This window comes from Aulonocara sp. 'chitande type north' Nkhata Bay, linkage group LG16 (genome assembly GCF_057382095.1).
Source record: "Aulonocara sp. 'chitande type north' Nkhata Bay isolate Kocher_YH1m ecotype deep benthic linkage group LG16, A_spYH_male_GT1.1, whole genome shotgun sequence".
NCBI lineage: Eukaryota > Metazoa > Chordata > Actinopteri > Cichliformes > Cichlidae > Aulonocara > Aulonocara sp. 'chitande type north' Nkhata Bay.
In genome coordinates this window covers 3,308,835-3,333,140 of record NC_141359.1, presented here as the reverse complement: position 1 = coordinate 3,333,140, position 24,306 = coordinate 3,308,835, and the positions used below count along the sequence as shown (strand labels likewise).

The following is a 24,306-nucleotide window of genomic DNA, read 5'->3' as shown; positions in this document are numbered from 1 at the left end:
ATGCAGCACTGTGGCTCCCGTGGCGATTCCTCTGCGAGTCCGACACACGTGTCCATAAACAGTGAAGAGGTGACAACTCCAAAACCCGATTGCGCTCCGTGGTTTCCCCTCGAGACGACACTACCGACTCCTGGTGGCACAAAACACACACAGCTCAGCAGGAAACCCACAGTAGTGATGTCGTTCACATAAACGCTCATCAATGGAGGTACTCTACAGGTTTGGAATAGACTGGAGCTCCGCCCCCTTCTTAAAAAGGACTCTCTTGATGAGGCCATCAGCTACAGCTGCTAACGAGCGGCAGGTGTCGCAGTCCCTTCAGTGGCCCAAAGTACCCCGGAGCGCGTATGACCACACACACAGGGAGGAGGAGGAAAACCACCAAAAACACAACATATAAAATAAACATACAAAAAATGCATTAGCTTACTTAGACCCAGGCCATGACAGTAACCTCCACTAAAGCTGTTTCTGTGCTGTGATGAGCTCTGAAACTAATGGTGGACATTGGCCTTTATTACAGTTTGTTACATGTTTTTGCTTTTATGACTCCAGTAACACGTCAAAAGATTTTGCAACTTGCCCACAGACAAAGAAATGATCAGTTTCTATGGTGGGTTCATGTGAACAGTGAAAGACAGCAATGAGGAAAAGCATCTAGAAAAATGCATTTGAAAAACGTTACACATTCATTTTCATGAAGGGAAAAGTATTTGATCCTCTGGTGATCACAGAGGTCAGGCGTGTCGTGCAGTTGCAGGTTTTGCACACATCTCAGTTTGTCCCGCTCATGTTTGCAGATCCTCTCCAAGTCAGAAATGTTTTGTGGCTGATGAACTAAAACCTTCGGCTCCCTCCACAGATTTTCTATGTATAGCTTCTATTATAATGTGACTGTGTTGTATTAGTGAATATATTTTGATGTTAATGGCACTGGTAATGTTGTTTAAAGCCAAACTCAACAGAGAGTTTTGAACAAGCTCGATTCTTCTCTTTCCTATTAGCACTCCGCTCCATTAGGGGGAGGCACTGAGCTGTGGCGTCCCCTGCGAGCGCTCAGCCTGCTGCCTCCATCGCGCGGCATCAGGAACCTGCTGCTGCTGTCGGACGGCCACATCCAGAACACCGAGCTCACCTTGAAGCTGCTCAGAGACGATGCTCAGCACAGTCGCCTCTTCACCTGTGGCCTCAGGTCTGAAAAGGGTTCTGAGTGGGAAAATAATAATAATAATAATAATAATAATGGAGTGGATTTATATAGCGCTTTTCAAGGCACCCAAAGCGCTTTACAATGCCACTATTCATTCACTCTCACATTCACACACTGGTGGAGGCAAGCTACGGTTGTAGCCACAGATGCCCCCAGGGCATCATCTATACACATCTATACACTGTGTAGCAGCCTTGTGTTTAAATAGTTGCCCTGTGAAGTTATTCTCTAAGCTAAGTTGTACACAAGTACAGGATGTCATTTGAGAGTTGTTGTTTTTTTAAGTGTTACACAGCTGTGTCGTCCTACAGCTGTGGTCACAAGTTTACATCCATTTATCATGAACATGATCGTCATGGTAACAGTAGGCTTTCATGATTTCTCTGAACCGCTCGTTTTCCAAGATTATTATACAGTTTACATCTTTAATGAGCTTAAAAAACAAGACGTGGGTACACAGTTTGTAAACGTTTGCCCACAGCTGTATACTGTCGCATTAAAGTGTGTCCTGCTGTTTAAACGGTACAGTCACCAGTAAGAGACGTGAATTTACAAAGCACAAGGCCTGAATAACAACATTAACAACACGGATCATTGTAATGGACGCTGTGATGCTCTGCACACTGAGCTTCTTCTTGATTTGATCCATTTGATCTTTTAAATATGTATAAAGTATATCTATGTGTCTGATGATTTTAGCACAATGGCCAACCAACACATGCTGAGAGCCCTGGCTCAAGCAGGGGGCGGAGCCTATGAGTTCTTCGACACAAAAACCAAACACAACTGGGCAGAGAAGGTGAGCGCTCATGTCATACATAAGCAGCTGTTAATTGTTGTTATTCAGTTGTTGACTCGTTATAAGAAGATCATAAATAACATCCAAAATTTTCTCTGTCTGTTTTGTTTACAGGTGGCCTGTCAGCTGAAGCGTATGGCATCTCCTGGCTGCAGTTCAGTGTCTGTCAAGTGGCAGCAGTTCAGCCCAACAAGTCCACCTCTGCAGGCTCCCAAGCAGCTGCATGCTCTGTTCAATGACTGTCACACTCTGGTTTATGGCTTTGTGCCACACTGTACTCAGGTAAGCTGCTTCTCTACTCTCTGAACACAGCCCTGCCTTTTCCTTCTTTTCTGTCTTTTAGAATAGAAAAGAATAGAATTCAACTTTATTGTCATTGCACATATCATGAAATGCAGTTTGCATCCATGCAGAAGTGCTTTAGCCATGATATAGGTATATTACAAAATATATATCAGCAATAATAAAGATATATTACAAAAATGGGTCTATTATGGGTGTGTTACAGTGTACACGGTATGAAGGTATGTTATGAATATGCAATAACTATAAGTATATACAGGCTGTAGTAGGGCTATGCGACATGACAAAAATCGAATATCCCGTTATAAGACATTTATCGTCCTGACAACGGTATAAATCACAAAAATTTAATATTTTCTGTAAATTCTGTGAATCTCGAACAACTTTACTTGTGTGAAGCTTTTCCAGCTGGGCGTCCTTTACTTGGACTCCAGTGTTTTAACCGATGCATGAAACTATACAGGTTGCCCTGCAGTGGAATGAACCTGCCCCCGACCTTACACACACTACACAGACATCACATGGGGATACAAGTCGGAGAACGGTTGCATTACAGGAAAACACTGAAATGTACACTACAATGGGAAAGTACAAGAGGAAAAAAAGAGACCTCTGCTCATGCTGGGCTACAGGAGGACAGCATGAGAACAGGAAACAAAAACTCCTCTGCACAGAAAGCACATAAATGTCCACAGTACAACATTATGGAGCACGTGACCAGCAACAGGGTTGGGTAGGGGATAAGGAGTTCTCCCAGGCAACACAGCAGCCATCCTGCCACTGCGCCGACTCTCCAGCGCGGGCCCAGACCCGCCTCGTGTTCCCAGGAGGCAACAAGCATCGAAGGCGTTGGAAGGGGAGGGGGATGTGTGAGTGCTTATCAGTGTAAGTGTGTGCGTGTCCATAGTTCAGCTGAGACAGTGTCCTTCGCCCTATCAGGCTAAGTAAACCCAGCCAACCCAGGTTCCTTGCATAGAGTGGGAAGAACAGTCAAAACAGTCGTTATCAGGGAGTTTTTGTTCGGCTCCAGCCTTTAGACATAAGTTGTAACGGACACCATTTTCTTTCAAAGTTTGAGTCCAAGGTTTATTTTTTAGCACCTGACGGCTCTTTTTTTTCTTAAGTGCACAAACCTCCACCTCTGGTCTTGCCGGAGTCATCTGCTAGCCTGTCGGCTCGGTGTGTGTAGCGTCCTGCTAACTCAGTAGCATATTGTCCGGGCAGCTGTTGTTCAGCCAACCTCCGGTGTTCTGGAGATCTCTGGGATGAGTCGGAGATCGGCGATAAAACTGTTGGAGTTATGAGTCCAAATGTCCAGAAGGTCTTGTCTGCTGTAGGTCAGCAACGCACAGCAATTCTGGATGAAGAATCCGGTCAAAAATGGATTAAAACAACCCGCTAAAAGGCAGATTCTGGAGGGACACTGAGCCTCGTGTTGTTCATGTGACGCCATCTTACATTTAGAAATGTACAAAGTACGTTTTGCTGCTGCTAAAAATGTCCATGTAACAAGTGAGAATATGATCGGCAGTGTTGTGATTTGCTGTGTGGCAGACAGGATTGGACCCAAACGCAGAACTCACAGACACCAGGGTGAACTGAAAGAGGCAGCTTTATCTTGGCTAAAGTGGAAACACTGACGTCGGACAAGGACTATCAAAATAAAACAGGAAACACACAGAGCGAAACTCAGACTCAGGACACACAAGCTTAACAAGGAGACTTTTTTGTTGGTTTGTTTGTTTTTATGAGATGTTTTGATTTGATAAGTATCTGAGGCTGAGACCCCGATGCTGTAAAACATGATTGCTGGGCTTCATTTCTGTATCCAACTGTAGTTCTAAGATTAGCTGTTTACTAGCTAATGTTGTTCATGAGACTCATCTCACCTTGGTAATATAAATATAATATGGTGAATATATTAAAGTTATCATTTTCACCATTATTAGTTATTACAGCAGTGAGCTTGAACTGTGCCAAACGCTGAGCCTCAGTAAAGATTCAAGTTGCAGTTATTTATATTTCCTGTCTCCTTAAATCTTCACTCAAAGACAAGTAAGTATCTGTGACAGTGTGTATATAGATGTGTTATAAGAGACAAATATTGTTCGTTTAATATGTTGTCATTACTAAATTTGGCTCAATGCTTACATATATGTGTAAAAAGCAAATGTACGAGCTGTGATAACTGTGTCTGATAGAATGAAGAGTCGACTGATATATGAAATATTCCTTTATTGGGTGAGAAAATCAGACCATGTCATAACTGCTGTAAGTCACACAGAATAGATATCAGAGCCTTAAACAGGCTGACGTCTGCTAAATGGGTCAAACTGGGCAGAAAGTCTACAAACACATAACATCCTTATAGAATATGATGTAACACTATAGATCAACTTAGCTCAGAATATATAAAGCATATAAACAGTTACAGCAACATGATGCAACAAACACAGCAGCTACTGATCCAAAATACTCAAAGCTTCATAGAACTGAAACCAACATTTATTTTTAGCTCCATTCTGCTGCTGATACAGACTTTAGGTTTCTGAACATTAAACTTGTTGCTGCCTTTCATAGTGTGTAGCTTGAAGGCCCTGAGTACTCTGAGTACTTTCTCCCACACTGGAAACACTGGGATGATCACATTATGTGAACATTACCTAATAAGACTGATTCAGCACAGACAGTTATGTTAAACTTTCCTAGCAGTCCTTCACAAACAGGGAACAGTCTGTCTATTCTCTCCATCTGTCAGCTGCTGCTGGCTCTTCCTCCTCCTCTTCCTCACACACTGCTGAGTTTGTCCTGGTGGATCATCAGGGCTGCAAAGCCTCACAGATGATGTGCAGCAGTGGCTCCCTCAGTCTGTCCTCACTCTGGACACTTGCAGTCGTCACACATAGAAATCAAATGTGTGATAAGCTGCAGGATTCAAACACAAGTGTAACTTATAAACACATGTTCATACTTTTATTCCACAATCAGAGAGAAAGAAACAGAGAGAGAGTGCAGGACAGACAGACAGGTGACAGTCTCAGGTGTACACACTGCTACACAACAGCACAGAGAAGCAGGATTTAGTGTTTGTGTTATTACGAGTGTAAACAAGAAGAGTTCCAGATGGTGCAGTGGACACATGTGTGACTGCTGTGATTAAAGCATCTTTCTTTCAGCTTAACGAGTGAACCGTCAGCTCGTTCAAACACACGTTAAAGTCCGTTTGGCTCGACACCACCGAACAGAGGCAGCAATATAACACAGCTAACATTAACAGTGCAGTGAATCCTGCTTGTGCCGTGATGTTCAGGACTGCAAACCGAGCAGCATCACTGACTTTCAGCTTGATCTATAATCCAGTTTGAGATCCTTCCCAGACGCCTTAACACCCACTCACATCCTGGGCCATCTGACCTCAGGAATTCGCATGATAAGGTGGGGCCAGATTTCACAATGAGCTCACCCGAAACTCTGGCTGATTGGGACCCACACCCAGTTTCACACCTTGGCTCAAGCGATTAGAGGATCATCAGGGGTCCTTTTGTCCCTCTGTGGGGGGGACACTCCCACTCCCACCATTTGACCTTAGAACTGAAGAAGCTTCTCGGATGAGAGGTGAAACGTCTTCAAGTAACTTAAAGAAGTCCAGACACTTTTCTTTGCAAGCTCCTTAGACTACGATGACCTGGATGACTGAGAACCTTCACAGACATTGAAAGTGGATCTTTAACTTATTCCCAGTACCTAATTTCACTCTGTCACTATTCTATGGATAATCCAAATTGCCACTAGGTGTGAATGTGAGTGTGAATGGTTGTCTGTCCCTGTGTGTTGGCCCTGCGACAGACTGGCGACCTGTCCAGGGTGTACCCCGCCTCTCGCCCTATGACAGCTGGGATAGGCTCCAGCGCCCCCCGCGACCCTGAAAAGGATAAGCGGAAGCGAATGGATGGATGGATGGATGGACTATTCTTTGGTTAGTAATGCTTTGGTTGAAACTTCAGGCGTGGTTATATTTCTACCAGCTGAACAGTAACTGCGAGTGGCCTGAGGGGAAGAACAAATGAGTTAACACTAATCTGCATCAGTGTGACTGCTGACTTAGAAACTGTGAAGAGCAAAATATTTGAACTTTATTTTAATTTGCAGTCTCTGGCTTTTTGACCTGATTAAAGAGTTACAGCACAACACCGTTAGACAATAATGATAATGCCGTTGTTTTAACACAGGCGACTCTCCTGGGAAATCTGAGTGGTCAGGAGCTCAAAACAATGGTGTCAACCAGCGAGCTGCAGAAAACAAAGGGCACAGTAAGAACGCACACTGACACTCAACAGTAGCTGCTGTATGAGCATACATCTCACTTGTTAAGCCTGCAATCCTCACGCAGGCTGACTGCCATCACAGGACAGTGAGGTAATTGTTATGTCATGTGTTTAGTTTCTTCACAAGCTCACCGCGAGGGCCGTCATCAGGGATTATGAAGACGGGAACCTGGACACCAGTGAAGCTGAACACGAGGTACTTTGCAGATAAGTGAGACCAAAGATTGAAATTTACAGTAGTTGTTGTTGTTGTTTTACTGATATATGTATTTTATTGTTCTTCAAATTTTCTTCCAGTTCAGTTTAGTTTCAAAATCCTTATTACAATAAATACAGCTGTGGTCAAAGGTTTACTCATCATGGACATTATGTTCGTACTATTTCGTACTACATTGTGAACTGTTAATCATTTCTTATAGCATATTTTAGTGATGCTGTAAAATGATGTTATGCTTATCTTTACCAGCCTATAAAGTTGTGTTTGATAGCACTGATTAGATTGACCAGTAGAAGAACAGAAAAGAACTCAGTGAAGAAGAATTGTAGATTTGGACACATTGGGAAGGTCTCTTGGAGACCTTTCTAAACAACTACAGATTCCAGCACCATCAGTTCAGGTGAACATTATTATTCAGATGTGTCACCACTCTGCCAAGGTCTGGAAGAAGACACAACCCCTCAGATGAGAGGAAGTTTGTAAGGATGTTCAGGAACGACCCAACAAAGCTCCAGCCTGCCAGAAACTGGAAATGATATCCGATTCAGTAATTTAGGTCAGGATCGGACCGATACTGTATATTGGATTGGTCCCTAGTAGAACGTACATATATTTGTTTAGAAATGTAGAGAGTTAAAGTAAAAAGCAGTCAGAAAATAAACTACTGATAAACTAGTACTTGGAGCAGGGCGATATGACCAAAAATATTTATCACCATATACGTTTGAAAATTTGCGATAACGATATAACTGACGATATAATTGACACCAGACAAAACACTTTAAAACTCCTCAACTTTATTAGTGCAAAAAAAACCCATCAATGTATTTTCACTTAAACAAGCAGCTGTTTTTATCTGCATTAAAGTTATATAAAAACGTAACAGTGCAAACTCCTCGCTGACAGTTTAACCAAAAGGCATTTCCAGTGGAAACTGAACGACACATCCTCAGCGTAACCATGTATAACATCCACTGAACTTAAAAAGAGGTCATACACACACAATATGGTAACATTATGTTGAAGCACAGTACACATCACTCCGCGAGGCTCCGCCTACGATAGCCGTAATGCTCCGACCAGTGTTGCCAACTTAGCGACTTTGTCACTATACTTAGCGAGTTTTCAGACCCCTTAGCGACTTTTTTTTCTAAAAAGTGACTAGCGACAAATCTGGTGACTTTTTCTGTTGTTATTGGAGACTTATTTATGACGACAGATGATGTGCAGATCGATCCTGAAATATCGATTCCTCCGATACCAATCGTTTATGTTCTAGAATCGATTCTCACATTAAAATATCGGTATTTTAGTACTTTAGAGTAAATTTGTAGTTTATCATTAACAGGAACACATTGGAAAGAAACTATAACATTTGGATTGTCTATGTTTGGAAGGAACTATTTTCCCTTCCGCCTTTCATAGTCATGTGTGAAACACGGCTGTATAAATGTGTGGCAGCCTCTGGCGTGCGCACTCACAACAATGGCTGAGTGTAATTGGAGTCGTGTGGACATATTTTACCTCCACAAGCAGCCAAGACGTGGTTTGCAATACATGTGGCATGAAAGTGAAGTGTTGTGGCAACATTAACCTCGTCAAACACCTCAGAGTAAATCACATCACAGAATATGATGAGCGCATGTTGAGGTGAACTGAAGAGGAGGAGAGGGTGACGTCTCTCACGGAGTCCTTCAGTGCTGCAGGCAGGCAACATGTTCAAATAGCACAACTTCAGTTTTTTATTTCTGTATGATGAACTCTGCATCATTAAGTGATAAGAACAAGTAATCTGATGTAATCATGATGACGCTATAATTTGAGATACAATAAATAAAATAAGTTTTTGTACAAAGTATCGGATCAGTATCGTCGATACCACCCTGAATATTACTTGGTATCGGATCGGAAAGGAAATCAGTGGTATCGCACATCACTAATGACCACTTTTTGACGTGAAAGCATGTCGCTCTTCTCAACAAGCAGCGGTGCTGCCGTGGGCACCTCACCCATACCAAAGCGCTCACGGGCGGAGGATAGTGCTCCCCCCGCTGCTATCAGGGCGGGAGACGTTCACACCTGTGCGTCCAAACTGCAAATGAATCACGCATGAGCGAAGCCGCTGCTCCCGCCCTGACTGTAACGCAGTCAGTTCTCTTATTGTTATGCTGTTTTGTGGATCAGGTTTAAAACTACTTACACACACACACACACACACACACACACACTGTAACTACACCAGAGTGCCTATCTCGGGTCACTTTTGCCGGTCCAAGCCCGGGTAAAGGAGCAGGGTTGGAATTGTGACATTAAAAAAAACAATAATTGCTAAAAGAAATTTAATTTGTAGTTCTAAATAAATTTTTAGAAGGACAAGCTAAACCAGTTCCACACCAGTGAAGCTGCAGCATGTTTACAAACCAGTTCAGGTTCATCAGTTTCATTCAACGATCCGCTTTCGCCCTTCTCGTTCTCTGTCACCATCATGCTTTTTCCGCCATGTACGTATGAAAACAAAGGCACTGCGCATGCGCGTTTGACCCGTATTCTATCACCATATTTCATTTTCCTATCGTTGCCCAACATTACACCGGTGTTACCGTGAACGGTATGATACGGCCCAGCCCTACTAGTACTGATACCTAAAAATCGTACTTCATTACAGTAAAAAAGTATTTGTACTTACTTCTTTCTTACTTCCCACCTTAGGGGGATAGAAACTCTGGAAACTGACTTTTTTACTTTTACAGGGTAAGAAAGCAGAGTTGAAGTCCTTCATCATCGAGTTAAGCAAAGAGTTTTCCATCCTGTCTCAGTTTACCAGCTTCGTGGCCATTGAGGAACGGGTTTGTCAAATCAGCCTTTTTCACATTTACAGCTTGTTTTCCATTCTTTTAGCTTTTTTATCAAATATTTATTTAACTGATCTTATTTTTAGGATTCAGAGCAACCACAGCCTGGTTTTACAGACATCTCCAAGCTGATTGCAGAGGAAGATGTGGACTTCCTTCCCTACATTAACTGGATTTCTCCCGAGGATGAGGAAGACCTAATAGAGGAAGACTGTTTGGTATGAATTTTTTAAACTGTTGTTCATACATGACTAGTCCTCATGCGCATAAACTGGAGCTGTAGTTTTGCCAAAGATTTTGTTTCAGTGGCCGAGGGAGCAACACATCTGTGTTCCTGTCCTTTACTAAACATGTGATCATCATGTCATTGATCGTACTGACTGTGTTGCTGCTGCAATCTTCACAAATGCTGACGTTTATGATTTCATGCTTTTGTCTTGCTGCTGCAGGAGGAAGATGGTTTGTTTGAGATTTGTGGTTCACTCACGGTTAGTCCCCTTACACTAAGACGCTGATGCTGCACATTCAGTAAAACAAATTCAAGAAATTTAACAAATATATGGAACAATAATCAATTCAGTTCAATTTCAGAAATATCTAAATGGCATGTAGCAGATGTCCTGCAGGCAAACAAACTATGTGATTCTTTTGTTGAGTTAATGTTGATGTAGAACTTTTCTTATATTGTGAAACCTGTCAAAAGACATTACCAACAGTATTTCTGATAGAATTCATCTCAACACATTTAGAGGTTTGTAGAGTCGGAGTTTAAATTTCTGCTTATTTCTCTCCTTTCATAGAGTCCCGACTCCTCTCCTCCAGCTCCACCTCCTTCTTCTTTTAAGGAGCTTGCTTCAGACGATGTTCCCCACCTTTCTTTTCTTGGACATCCGGCTCCCCCTCCGCCTCCTTCTTTTAAGGAGGGTGCTTCAATGTATTCTTTTTCTGGACACCCGGCTCCCCCTCCGCCTCCTTCTTTTATGAAGCGTGCTTCAGACGATGTTCCCCACCTTTCTTTTCTTGGACACCCGGCTCCCCCTCCGCCTCCTTCTTTTAAGGAGCTTGCTTCAGACGATGTTCCCCACCTTTCTTTTCTTGGACATCCGGCTCCCCCTCCGCCTCCTTCTTTTAAGGAGCTTGCTTCAATGTATTCTTTTTCTGGACACCCGGCTCCCCCTCCGCCTCCTTCTTTTATGAAGCGTGCTTCAGACGATGTTCCCCACCTTTTTCTTGGACACCCGGCTCCCCCTCCGCCTCCTTCTTTTATGAAGCGTGCTTCAGACGATGTTCCCCACCTTTCTTTTCTTGGACACCCGGCTCCCCCTCCGCCTCCTTCTTTTAAGGGGGGTGCTTCAGACGATGTTCCCCTCCTTTCTTTTTCTAGACCTCCGCCTCCTTCTTTTATGAAGCGTGCTTCAGAGGGTGTTTCAAGACTTATTCCACAAGGACTGTCCATCCCTTCTTCATTTTGTGGTGACTATCCTCGTAGTCAATCCATGGATTCATTTTCATTTGCCATTTCATCATCATCAGACAGTCAGGCAGTGAAGGACATCGATATTCCAATTCAGAGCTGTAGCACTCAGATTAGCAGGTCATCACTCCACACTCAAGGTTACCCTTCAGCGATGAGTAATCGGGTACTGAGTGCACTTGATTCTGTGTCTGATGAGGAAGAACAGAGTTCATCTGAGTACAAAGACATAGCAGCCAGGCGTCCGTCTTTCAGACAACAACTTCCTGAGATGTCAGCTCCAGCGGATTTAGAGCACCAAGCAAAACCTCACCTCCAAATATATGGTCGGGAAGCGAAGGTAGGGAAAAGACCCGAGTTTAAGAGAAAATTCTTTCGTGAGATGTCCTATTTGCCTCCTGAATTGTGCGGCCTCAGCACAAATGGGAGTCTTCCTGACACTGCTCCTGCAGCAGTACCGTCTCAGATGGTTGTTGAATCTGATGAAACGGCTCCTCTGTTTGTTGCACAGACTGCCAGAGACAGCTTAAAATCATTAAGGCGGATTAGGGGCCCCTGCAGGATAACAACCTCTTATCTTGCGTCCTCTTTACCTCCCACCTGTTCCGACAATGATGTTCCTGTAGGCCCTGCATGGGCTCCTGAGAAGGCCGCTCGGCTTCATCTCAGAGGAAGGGCTCCCTCTTATCGTTCACGCAAAGTTACGAGTGCATCACAACCTCACCATGAACTTGAAGCTCAGAGCAATGTTCGACAAATGTTCGTCGTTGGCCATCAGGATCTCCCGACTAACCCTGTCCTGCGTCATCAGTCAGCTGCGTGAGTCTCTGAACATTTCTACACACATTCTGTTTGTTAACTATGAGAAGTGTTTGTCTAACAGATGGAAATGACTGTATGTTAACTAGACTGAATGCAGCAGAATCTCCTGAAGCGCTGAAGCTCAAATGGATGAAGATCTTCCAGATGCAACATTCAGTGAGCTTTTTGTGGTTTTATAGTCTTGGGTTCACTTAAGCAAACATAGCTGTTTATCACTCGGACAAAGCAACAGCTTCCTTTGGCTCTCTGACAGGTTAAAACTGCGAAGGAAGCTTAATTATTTTACTGAATCACTTGTTAACATCTGTTTTATTTCTATGGGACTTGTCATTGTTAGGGTCATGGGTGGGTGGAGCCTATTCCAGCTGTCATGGGGCGAAAGGCGGAGTAGACCCTGGAGAGACTGCTAGTGTATTGCAAGGCTAACACAGAGAATTTAACCTCCTAGGACCTGGCGTCCACATGTGGACATCATATTCTGGGTTGTCTAGACCAAAATCCAAAATTTTGGTAAAAACAAAGAATCACATAATTATTTGTTTTTACATTCATCAGGTTCAATCAGCCCAAATAACGAGAAGAGAAATTAAAAATGCCGTGTAAGAGTTCAGGTCTTACGAGGTTAAACATAACTGTCAGGTTAGGCTCAGACTAGGGTTTTAGTCTGTGTGATATTAACAGAGCATGCAAACATCCACTGTTTTGAAACTTTAAGCTACATTTCAGAGTTTTATGATAGGAATATATAAAGAAAGCTTCCAGTGATGCCCCTCAGCCTCCTTGTAGACACACCTGTCGTATCAATTTGAAAATTCTACCTCACCTCGTTCTCAACTCGTCACATTCACAAGATTTCCAGAAAACTTGACCTCCAACCTTTACCTTATACTAAAGGCCACTGGTATTCAAACTGGTCTGAGGTTTGTAGTGGCTGCACCTGTTTTTGAGTTACTGCATTCACAAGCTCAAGTGCCCATGCTGCCCACCTGCCCAGCAGGGTGGAGACGGTACCCCATCACACTTTTACAGCCGAGGGGTGAAAATCATTTTGACGCAGAAAGAATCGCAGCTAATGATGAGTGTGGGATCATAATGGGGATATAAACAAGACCTTGCTATCACGTTTACCCAGAATGCAGTTTTTCAAATGGTATCCAGTTAATTATCAGAAAACAGATAAAACAGCCACGTTTCTGTCAATCTACATCACAGATATTAAACTGGTAATATATGTCATGACAGTGATGCTCAAAGTTGGTCATAGAGTTAAAAGTGTTTTATCGTAGTGAACGTTTCATGTGGTTAGCTCCTGTGCTTTGGTAGAGTTAGCAAGGCTCAAAAAAGCTGGACAGAATTATTAAAATGACCAAGGACAAAACTGTAACCCACACCTTTGTACTCTGAGTGCATGCAACTGGAAAAAATGTAAATGTCACTTTGATATAATGGCGTTATTTTTATGCGTGTTGTAGGAAGGGTACTGGGAACTAACCACAGAGCTGGGGGAACTACTTAATGTCAACGTGGACCTGTTTGCCAACGTGTTCCTGAAGAACAAAGGCATCCATTCTCTCGGTGAGAGCTCGTTCAATTCTGATCTGGAGGTGGAAAAACTAGCTTTGTACTTTCAAGTTTTATGAAAGTTAACAAGTATGTATGCTTACTTGGGATCATGTTAACAATGCATATAAAATGTGACTCACATCCACCAAGGTCTTTAAGGTCAACTTAAGATTTATTGGTGGAAAATTGACAAAAAGCCTCGAATAACTTAGAAACTGCAGTTCTTACATGTGTGTTTTGTTAAAGTACATAAAGTGCCATATAAAGAGTTACAGCATCATGTTACATTTGAGGTCTGACCTAAGTAGTACTAAACAGTAAAAAGAAATGACACATATCCACATAAATAAAACCTAATTCTTTGCATTTGTTTTCATGGCACTTCTTAAAGTTTACAAAGAGCAGAAAACAAAGTGGTTCCCAACAAAAGCCGATGCTGGTCCTTTAAAACAAGCCCAGAGACTGATGGGTGCACAGATTTGTGCTCTGAGTGCTTCTTGTTTTTCAAGTTATTGTAAGTTTACTAAAAACATAAATTTACTTAGTTTTATAATTATTATGAGCTCACACTTAACCCTTTACCTCGATGTCTGTAAGAAAAATTTTGCAATAACCATTTTATACCAACACGTTCTCACTCACAAAGCGCAACATTCTGCGCTAAGTGACAAATCATCGATATATTACGCTTCCGATCACTCAACACGTCCCTATATTACGAGATCGGAAAAATGAGGAAACCATTTGGAATGTATCTACACGTTTGTTTTACTCGCTTTGGAAAACACGATCCAACGTCATTGAAGTGCTGGTTATGGTTTGGGATCAGGTTAGGGCTGGAATACATGGCAGAAGCGTCATTCTATTGGATTTCATCCATAACCCGGTATATGCTGTTTTCTAGGAGCTCAGATGTTAATTAACCTTATTTTTCATTATTTCTTTAAAAAAATCAGGCACATGTTAAACCTGTAGATTATTCCCCAGCGCGACGTTTAAATGGGAAGCTGTTGTTTGAGATTGATTCATTATGTTGATTCTGTTCGTCTGGACGTTGCGTCTGGAACACTTCGGTTATAAAAGGACCATTTTGTGATTTACTTTGGGATCTTTTTTGCATGTGTGTTTGAAGGCGTGACAGCCCACAAAGATATCCTGAGGCTGGTGGCGACTCTTCTGGTTCTGCAGCTGATGAAAGCGGACAAACTGGAAGAAGGCAAACTGCTCCGCACCCTGTTCTGTCTGGAAGAAGCTTCTCAGTCCAGGTCTGTCCAACACAGGATGCACAACAGCTTAGAGTAAAATTTCTCTGCAGTTGTTACAAATCAGCTGAAATTAAGCTTGAAAAACATTTTGTACAAAATGTGATTTGATGTATTAATGAAGCTTATTTCACTATGCCTTGCATGACTTTAGAAATGCAGGTCTGGAAATATTTGCACCACGATGGTTTTAACAAGGTTGTTCACTACTGTGACTGTCTTTTTCATTCAGGCCTGAACGATGGGAGCAGGTGAAGAAGGCGGTGGACTGGGTTTGCTGGGCTGACCGACAGTACCCCTGTGTCTATTGTCGGCTAGAGTTTGGTTTGAGCTGGGAGTCCGCCACCCGTCAGCTACTGGGTTATGAAAGCCTCCCTCCCTTCTCGCCTCTCTGTGGTCTTGATCTACAGAGGACAACGGCCCGAGTACTGGTCCAGTGAGAAGATGCTGTGGACACCGTGTAGCCTTTCAGAGGGGATTACAGTAGCTTTAGATATGCTTGTAGATGAATATGCATGTATTCCTTTTCCTTTTAAGAATTGTGTACTCTGTGTGTTTATACATGTATGGATAATCTCAAATCTGCTGTAATCTAATTTCTCAAATGTTACAAATACAGGTCATTTACACGGAGCATTTACTGCACATAGAGCAGTTGTTTTGTCATCTGTGAAGTTTGCCCGAAAAGCAAACTGGTGTTTGATCCAGGTCAGGTGGTAAAATGTACTTAATTTGAGACACAAGTTGTTATTTTTTTTATTGCATAGCACAGTATCGGTTTTTTAAAACACTTCATAGCTGTTGGTGTTGGTGGCAGCAGTTGTTGTTTGTGCAGTGGGATAATGGTGGAGGGTAAATACCTCTGATGCTGGAGGACCGATGTTGACTCTCCAGTGATTGGGTAGCAGAATGTAGGAGTCTCCCCTGGTTACGGGCATCAGCCAGGTTTGTGTCCTTTGTGTTTGATGCACATTGTAACGTGATTTTATAGTCAGTCAGTGACTTGATACTTATTTACATGTAACAAGGGTTGTTGTTAATAAATTGCTACTGTGACCTGTTTGTGCCGGTGCTTTACCTTGCTGCCTTTTACAGCTTCTGCCGTGTTAAGTTGCTGAGGGAGGCTGAAGAAATTGAATACATGCAAAGGGTACCAGGTTTGAGGGTCTCGGGATCTTATCACTGCTTTTTGAAGATGAAGTGGTTTTCTTAGGTTCACCAAGCTATCACATCCGGCTGACACCAAGATGGTCATAGTAAGGAGCTCAGTCATTTAGGTGAGAGAGGTGTTGACTGGCATGAAAACCATCACTATGGTCAGGCCGTCCCATCTGTGCTGAGAACAGAGGCAATGAGTTGAATGTGTTTTTCAACAGATTGAAATGCTCACCTCCCTCCTGATTTACCTGTAGTCATCCTTCAGTCCATGCCACTCTCTCTCCACTTTGCACCTCAGGCTACGTCTACACTAATCCGGATAAATCTGAAACACTCCGCGTCCACACTATCATTTTCAAAGAGTTGTGCATCCACACTGAAACGACCTAAAATGCTTACATTCCAGTCCTGCGCATGCATGTAAAGTAAGAAGATTCGACCCGCCTCATTTCTGTCTGCCGTTTATTTTCTTTCCGGCTCTTTGAAAATTGGCCAAATGTGGAGGAAAAGCACCGAGTTTTTTTAAATGGACTAACAATGAGGTGGAGTTGTTGCTGCGAGGAACACAAAAGCACAAATTGCAAAAGCGAGTGAGAATTAAAGCATTTGAAGAAAAGCTCTCTGGAGCATGTGCAGACTGATATTAATCTTTAACAGGGCTGTCAAACCTGAGAGCAAACAGAACAACTGCTGCTCCGCTGTCTCAGTTTAATTGGTCACATGACTGCATCATATAACTAAAATGCGTCATCTTTCCAAAAGTCTGCGGCCACGTGAAAACAGCGTTTTCAATTGTTTCTGCTTTTTCAAAAAGCTCCGTTTTCCTTGACCGAAAACCCCGTCTCAGTGTGGAGTGAAGGCCAAAACGGAGACAAAAAGATGTGTTTTCAAACGAAAACGTATTAGTGTGGACATGGCCACAGCCTCCTGTGAGTCCTGACACCCCTCCCCCCACCTGTCACTTTCACTCATGTCCAGGCTCATGAAGACTGGACCAGAAGGCGAGCACTGTGCCAACTCTCCTGGGTGATAAGCTAACAGCAATGAATGTGGATGCTTGTCTTGTCCTGGATTGTTGAGTATGTGACAGGAAAGTCACAGTATGTGCGTCTTCTTTATTGTGTGTCTGATAAGGTGACCAATAACACAGGGGCACCCCTTCCTCTTCACCATCTACACTGCACAGAGTCCTGCCACCTTCAGAGGTTTTGTGATGACTCTGCGGTGGTTGGATGCATCACTGAGAGTGATGAGTCACAGTACCGGGCTGTGGTCGACTCCTTTGTCAGGTGGTGCGATCAGAATCAGCTGCAGCTCAACGTGGCAAAGACCAAAGAATTGATAGTGGACTTCAGGAAGACCAGGAAAACTGTGACCCCTGTTTCAATCCAGCGGGTCGATGTGGACATTGTGGAGGGCTATAAATACCTCGGAGTACACACTGATAGTAAACTGGACTGGTTAAAAACACCACTGCACTTTACAGGAAGGGCCAGAGTCATATCCATTTTCTGAGGCAACTAAGGCTTAGACGTTTTCAGCTGAACTTTGCTCACCACTTCCCACAACCACCCTGACTCTCCTTTCCCTGTGTTTCAGTGCCCTAGACCGCTGATTCTTGAACCACACTTTTCCTGCTGGCCAGTTTAAGCTCATGTCTGCCTGGTCTGGAGTTTCATAGTCCATGTTAGATGTGTTTAATACTCTAGCTTGTGTCCTGATCCGTGATTGAGGTGTGAGACAAACAACTACTGGTCCAAGTGCGTCAAAACAATGATTTTATTAAACACGTGTGTGGAAAGATACAGCTCTATATTGTCAATGCAGATCTTCCGTCAAAACATACTTTCAGCGTGGTTTTATTATGTCAGGGTTAACGCCCCTTCTGGCGTCAGAAAAAACATCACATGTACAGGTTATAATTAACGACAGTTCAACAAGTTTCCGTGTTCAACAGCATTTCCTCCTTATTTGGTTGTCTGGCCCCCCCAGATGTTTCCTGTGGACCCCGGATCACTAGTTGCTAAGCAGAGACAAAGTCTTTCACCTTTACCCTAGAAATGATACTTCATACGTGTATGTAAGCGTGTTAGGCCTTCATTCACAGCATGCAGGTCATTGCATCAACATATCAGTTCAGACATGGCGCTGAGCCTTCCTTAGACTGTATGCTCAACTCTATCATGAGCACAAATGCAATGTGCGTAATAACCTGATTGAAACTATGTTTAATAAATGGAATAAATGACACTGCTCAAAGCTAAATAAAAAGATGTAAAAGAATCAACCTGATATAAAATGATATAATCCCCACACTTGCACATTCATAGTTCATTTGCTCGAATCCGGTTTCATAGCCTTAGTTCTTGGTCATTGTGTTGTACTTTGTTTCTGTAAATAAAATATTCTAATCACTAAGCTCTGCTTTTGGTTTCATTTCTCACTGCTGGCTACCGAGCCTTGACACCCCCAAGGCAAGTGTTCCAGATGGGAGCCCACAAATCCAACACAGAGGGTCCAGTTGTCCAGTATGTTTGTTTTCAAAAGAAACAGCAAATCGAGCTATTTCTTACCATGTCAAAACAGCATCCCAGTAAAGGAAAGCTTCAGCTCTCAAGGTTGCTCAGTGACAAACTCTTCCAAGTCTGGAACATATAATAGGTTGTTTGATAAAGTGGGAGACACAAACAGATGAAAAAGGTTTTTACTCCATATAGCTGAAAAGCATTTCTACCAGGATGAAACAAATAGTTGGGTAGCTCCACCACCTTTTCATTCTCCAAGACCACGACTCCCCAACAACAGACAGCAAGCCAGCCACCCTCTTGCTTCACTCAGTCGAATGCTGAAGAATTGACCTGGGATGAGACAATAGTTTATGCAAGGCATATCAACAACAGCCTTCTGGGTGTCCTTGTGCGGTTTTGCAAGGATCGAGTGGGAGCTACTGCTGATATCAAAGACATTTTAGTTTTCTAGTGAAAAGACACTAAAAAAGAAGAACTTTGTGCAGTACTTTTGGTATTTATATTTGTAATTGAGCTATATTAGACCTATTTCTTTTATTTTGTAACTTTGTAATATATTGTATTATTTAATTAGTTCAGTCTGTTACTGTTCTTTTTCTCTTGGAGCAACTGTAACAACATTATTTACTTCGGGATTAATAAAGTTTTCTGATTTTGATTCTGATTGAGAAGAGAACTGTTACTCCTTCACATCAAAAGGAAGCCGGTGAAATGGGTCAGACATCTGGATATGATGCTTCTTGGACACCTGGATGAGGTGTTTGGGGAATGTTTATCACAAGACCCTGCAGGGTCTTGTGATAAACATGTCATGTTGTGATAAACATGTCATCATGACATGCTGGTGACATTATGTCTTTGGAGCCCAGAAAAAGAAGCATAGGTGGCTGGACAGGAGGCATAGGCATCCCTTCTTAGACTCGTGCGCCTGAAATCCAGGAGAAACAGCAGGAAATGAAATGATGTATCGGTGGAATGGGTGTGTTTTTATTTTTGTCAAGCTGTGAAACATAAGTAAATCTCAGGACGTGCATTTCCAGTGAAAGCGTTAGAGAATATCACACAAGAGATTTTCTGTGGTGGATGGAGAAAAGGAGTAGGAGGAGTAAGGTAAGTCACATTACACGGATAGCTTTAGTCAGAAAGGTGCCAGTGTTCAGCAGCTTTCATCTTCTTTTCCCTTTCTGCTCATGGAGAACGTGTATGGACAACAATTCTGCTTTCCACAGCTCCTCAACACCTCCTGTAGGAAGCCGCTGCAACATCACAATCAGACCATTTTTCTCTACATTCTGCTTTGCTGCATCTCTCTGCTCACAGTGACTCTCAACGTCCTGGTCATCATCTCTATCTCCCACTTCAGGTGTTAAAGTAAACTTTACTGTGATATATTGTGTTTGACTTGAGCATACTTGGATTAGCTACAGAGTACTCTTCACATTTGGCCTTTACTAAACTGTAATAGCTCTCTTTTAGAAAGGAACAGCTGATGTGATAAATGTTTGTACTATTTAACTGAAATGATTTTATATTCTGACCTCCTCCTCTCAGAATGATGTGGAAACGAGAGGTTTGCCCTACTTTGTTGCACTGGATTGTTTATTGTATGTTGTTTTACTTTCAGAACTGGTGCATTACTGTAGCCTTCCACCTGCTGCAGGTTTATTAATATTATGTTACATCTTTCTTTCTGTTTTTTTCTTCTCAGGCAGCTTCACAACCAAACCAACCTCTTCCTCCTCTCTCTCGCTGTCTCAGACCTCCTTGTTGGCCTCCTGCTGATGCCGCCTCGAATCCTCCTTTTAGGGGGCTGCTGGTTTTTGGGCACCTTCATGTGTGGACTGTTTTACTATGCCTCTTTTGTTCTCACATCTGCCTCAGTAGGAAACATGGTGCTTATTTCATTTGACCGGTATGTAGCTATTTGTGACCCCTTGTCCTACCCCACCACAGTTACTGAGAGAAAAGTCCAAATCAGTGTCTGTCTGTGTTGGGCCTGTTCACTGCTGTATAACGGCACAATACTAAACAACTTTCTGAAGCAGCCAGACAGGTATAATTCTTGTGACGGGGAATGCATAGTTGTAATTAATTTCATAACTGGTGCTTTTGATGTCGTAGTTACCTTAATCGGCCCCACTGCTGTGATCATATTTCTGTACATGAGAGTATTTCTGGTGGCTGTGTCTCAGGCTCAGGCTATGAGATCTCATGTTGCCTTTGTTACTTCAAAGGGTTCAGTTCACGTTGCCATTAAGAAGTCTGAGAGAAAAGCAGCTACAACTATTGGTGTTGTTGTGGCTGTGTTTCTGATGTGTTTCTGTCCTTACTTTTATCCCTCTCTCGCAGGGCAGGACACATCAACCAGTGTGGAATTTTCAGTTTTTGGGGTCTGGTTACTTTATTGTAATTCCTGTCTAAATCCACTTATCTATGCGTTTTTCTATCCCTGGTTTAGGAAGACTGTTAAACTGATAGTTACATTGCAGATTTTGCAGCCTGACTCTTGTGATGCCAACATACTGTAGAATTAAAATCCTATCACTCCTCAGTTAGTCAAATACACTGTAAAGGTCAAAATGTGAAAAAATAAGTTGATATCTGACATCTTCTTCAGCTGTTAATGAAAAATTGCATCAATTATTTGTAATAATGTATCAATATTGATTATTACCAGCTGTAATAAACAATATTAATCAAGAATTCATCAAGATCCTTTAACTTCTTCATGAAAAATGCACATGCATACTCCAGAGTCACTATGAAGACTTGTGTCTCATCTTCATTCACTCCACTCTCGTCAAAGAACCTTTTTATTTTGTAGATGGTTCCTTAGCTATTACAAATGGTTCTTTAAAGAACAAAAGGTTCTTCATCCTTAGCTGTCTAAGTTGGTGGTGTAAATGGCATAAATATTTACTCACTATAACGAGGCTGTGAATTCTACTGTGTGTTTTGTTTGTGTGCATGTGTGTGCGAGGGGGGAGGGCGGGTTACCTGGTGATTACCCTTTAAGAGCAGATGGTAGGAAACTGAATATTCAAATAAAGTTAGAAATACTTGCTTAAAAATATACTGGTGGCAGGTGTGGGGGCCAAAGCCTAAAGACCCCCCCCCCCCCCCCCCCCCACACACACACACACCTAACCCAGCAAACCCATTGATCACAAATAATGTGGTAATAGAATATGAAATTTATTATTAAGATGTTTATGAATATGGTGAGTTAACAAACAGTAGACACAATACACACATTCAAACACTGTACTTTAGTTTTAAGTTTTAATAAAGTATTACTACTTTCTGCTTCAAGGCATTACTTTTGAGATTATTATATATCTTAGAAAATATAGCATAATGATAATACTAGTTATTGTAAACTTTACAAACCACCCAGCAGTATGTAAAGTCAAATTATAAAATACAAGTAAATAACAATTGCACAACAGAATGTCAATGAGTTATGACAAAGCGCACTGCTTAGGTAAAGGATCTGAGCACTTGTTCATCACTGAGCAATTTGTTAATATGTGTTTTTAACCCAAATGACAGGGAGAGAGAGAGACGTCAGAACACGTCGTACTATGGCAACCTCCCGGGAGGGACGGAGGGGGTCAGTCGTTGGGATGCGCAGGCAGATCGTGCGAACACTAGTGATGTGTGATACTGATTTCCTTTCCGATCCGATACCAAGTAATATCCAGGGTGGTATCGACGATACTGATCCGATACTTTGTACAAAAACTTATTTTATTTATTGTATCTCAAACTATACCATCATAATGATTACAGGACATCAGATTACTTGTTCTTATCACTTAATGATGCAGAGTTCATCATATAGAAATAAAAAACTGAAGTTGTTATTTGGACTATTTGCTATTTGAACACGTTGCTTGCCTGCAGCACTAAAGGACTCCGTGAGAGACGTCTGTCTCGCCGTAGCAGCACCTGTCCCTGTCCTCCTCTTCAGTTCGTCTCAACATACGCTCGTTATATTCTGTGATATGATTTACTCTGAGGTGTTTGACGAGGTTAATGTTGCCACAACCATACATGCCAACCCTCCCGATTTTTCCGGGAGAATCCCGAATTTCTCCCAAGTTATTAGATTAGATTAAATTTAATTTTATTAACCCATTGGGAGGGGTCCGCTGGGGTTTTCACACAGCTGAGTAAACGTTAAACAGAAAACTGATTAAAGAAAGTGTGAGATGGTCGAGAGTTTACGCCAGCGCCCGGTTATATTTGAGATAGCAAGGAGCAGACGGCAGTTTCACTCCACCGAGGGAGCTCGTGACGTACTACCCGACTTTCTTTAGACCACGAAGGCCGGTCCTCAGGTGGAAGCGGCCTCTGAACTTGGACACCCCCGCTGTTTCCGGGCTGGCCAATAATAACGGTGACATTTAACGTATTTTATCCGATAAATAAACCCTGTAAAATATATTTATCCCCCCCCCAACAGCCCTTTTGAATGTCTCCCTAATTCTGAGGTAGAAACTGCAGACAGTCAGATTAACAGTATTTTGTCTCTATCTGCCATTCTGCAATTCATCTCATGTAAACAATAACGTGGCGCACAGCTGACGTGAAAAAAGGCACATACCTGTGACGCTGCGTGATGAACTCTGTATTCCTCGTCCACACGTAAACGTAAAAAAGGAGTTTTAAAAAATCTCTGTTTTCGGTGATTCGAAACGCCGTTTACGTGGACGAAACAGCTGCGCGTTCAAAAATACCCGTGTAGGTGCGGACGCAGCGTAAAAGAGTTAGTAGTTTATTTTATTACTACCTGTAATTTTTTGCAGATTACTGGTATTTGCTTAATTGTTTACTAAATGTTTGAGGTGAGAAATAAACCGCAAACGAGCAAAATATGGGCGTGTGGTTGGAGGATGTGTTTGTGCACGCGGGGGGTGGGGGGGCAACATTTTTCCTGTAAAAAGTCTGGCAACCACTGCATTAAGCCAAGAAGAGGTCATTATACTAGCAGGAGGTATAAAAGCCGGACCAAAGTTCAGCACGTGGTTAAAGTTTGTAATCCAGCCGGGGTGTAAATATCACTCAGCAGCCAGTCGTAGAGCTGAAGCATCAACACATAAATCTACCCGGCTTAAATCACAAGAGCACCTCTGACCGAAAAGCTGTAGATTTTTCTTGTTTGCACAAATTAATATATATATATATATCTATCACCCTTATGATAAAACCCATGTCAGCCATTGGTTTATGGACTTTGTATTTTGAAGCCTCAACATTTGCTTTATCGCTATGTTGTTTTTTTGTGAGCCTTTTGGGACCATATTAGGACGAGGGATCAGAATCTGGAGTCGTGCACACTATTGTTTCATTTATTGTGTATCCATAAGATTTATACAGCAGATCCAAGTTGTGCCTTGAAAACAGGAAAGTCGTCTGCACAGAGGAGAACTTTAATAGCAGGCTTGTACAAAGTGAGGCTTTGTGCTCACATTTGCTGCAAACACTCGATTTACCCTGTTTTGATGCAGAATTCACTTGAAATCAGGCAAGAACTGGACTTATTTTTTATAATGTGTTCTTGTGAATTGATTGTGTATCGCATATGTTTGATTTGACTTTCTGCAAGACAACAGTTGTCCGCTGGCCAAAAAAGTTTTCCAAATACCTCCACGTGATCAAGCCTGGATTTAGAAAAGAATAGCAAAAAATCTGCACCTCCTGCTTCACATGCAATTTGTGTTTGTGTGTTCAGAGGCAGCGGCGAGAGGGGAGACCTCGGCACATCCAGCTGGAGAGCCTGACCAGGAG

General features: G+C 42.4%; 2 protein-coding genes across 7 annotated transcripts in view; both read left to right on the top strand.

The window, feature by feature from the left end:
• Positions 1–18,395, top strand: part of parp4 (poly (ADP-ribose) polymerase family, member 4) — a 40,968-nt gene extending 22,573 nt beyond the window's left edge. For both annotated transcript variants that reach the window (XM_086267987.1, XM_086267986.1), the window contains exons 23-35: positions 1,005–1,192; positions 1,910–2,009; positions 2,124–2,291; positions 6,542–6,622; positions 6,753–6,833; positions 9,605–9,700; positions 9,793–9,924; positions 10,156–10,194; positions 10,507–11,999; positions 12,089–12,158; positions 13,475–13,577; positions 14,698–14,830; positions 15,060–18,395. In XM_086267987.1, the coding sequence (XP_086124113.1) occupies positions 1,005–1,192; positions 1,910–2,009; positions 2,124–2,291; positions 6,542–6,622; positions 6,753–6,833; positions 9,605–9,700; positions 9,793–9,924; positions 10,156–10,194; positions 10,507–11,999; positions 12,089–12,158; positions 13,475–13,577; positions 14,698–14,830; positions 15,060–15,267 (2,892 nt within the window). In that variant the 3' untranslated portion in view covers positions 15,268–18,395. The remainder of the gene's footprint in view (positions 1–1,004; positions 1,193–1,909; positions 2,010–2,123; positions 2,292–6,541; positions 6,623–6,752; positions 6,834–9,604; positions 9,701–9,792; positions 9,925–10,155; positions 10,195–10,506; positions 12,000–12,088; positions 12,159–13,474; positions 13,578–14,697; positions 14,831–15,059) is intronic.
• A 1,299-nt stretch (positions 18,396–19,694) lies between these two features.
• Positions 19,695–21,041, top strand: LOC147310824 (trace amine-associated receptor 13c-like). Of its 5 annotated transcripts, XM_086266227.1 has the most exons (3): positions 19,737–19,768; positions 20,082–20,097; positions 20,226–21,041. In XM_086266227.1, exon 3 carries the CDS (start codon positions 20,295–20,297, stop codon positions 21,039–21,041), a length of 747 nt encoding a protein of 248 aa, XP_086122353.1. In that variant the 5' UTR covers positions 19,737–19,768; positions 20,082–20,097; positions 20,226–20,294. The 5 variants fall into 5 exon arrangements, with proteins under 5 accessions (XP_086122350.1, XP_086122349.1, XP_086122352.1 ...); XM_086266224.1 differs by lacking the exon at positions 20,082–20,097 and having other exon boundaries at positions 19,695–19,876; positions 20,222–21,041; XM_086266223.1 differs by lacking the exon at positions 20,082–20,097 and having other exon boundaries at positions 19,704–19,906; positions 20,222–21,041.
• The last annotated feature ends 3,265 nt before the right edge of the window (positions 21,042–24,306 follow it).

Coding starts and splice junctions, on each gene's coding strand:
- LOC147310824 (XM_086266224.1), top strand. CDS start 19,704: ATGGAGAACGTGTATGGACAACAATTCTGCTTTCCACAGCTCCTCAAC. Junction 19,877..20,221: donor ATCTCTATCTCCCACTTCAG/GTGTTAAAGTAA, acceptor TTTTCTTCTCAG/GCAGCTTCACAACCAAACCA.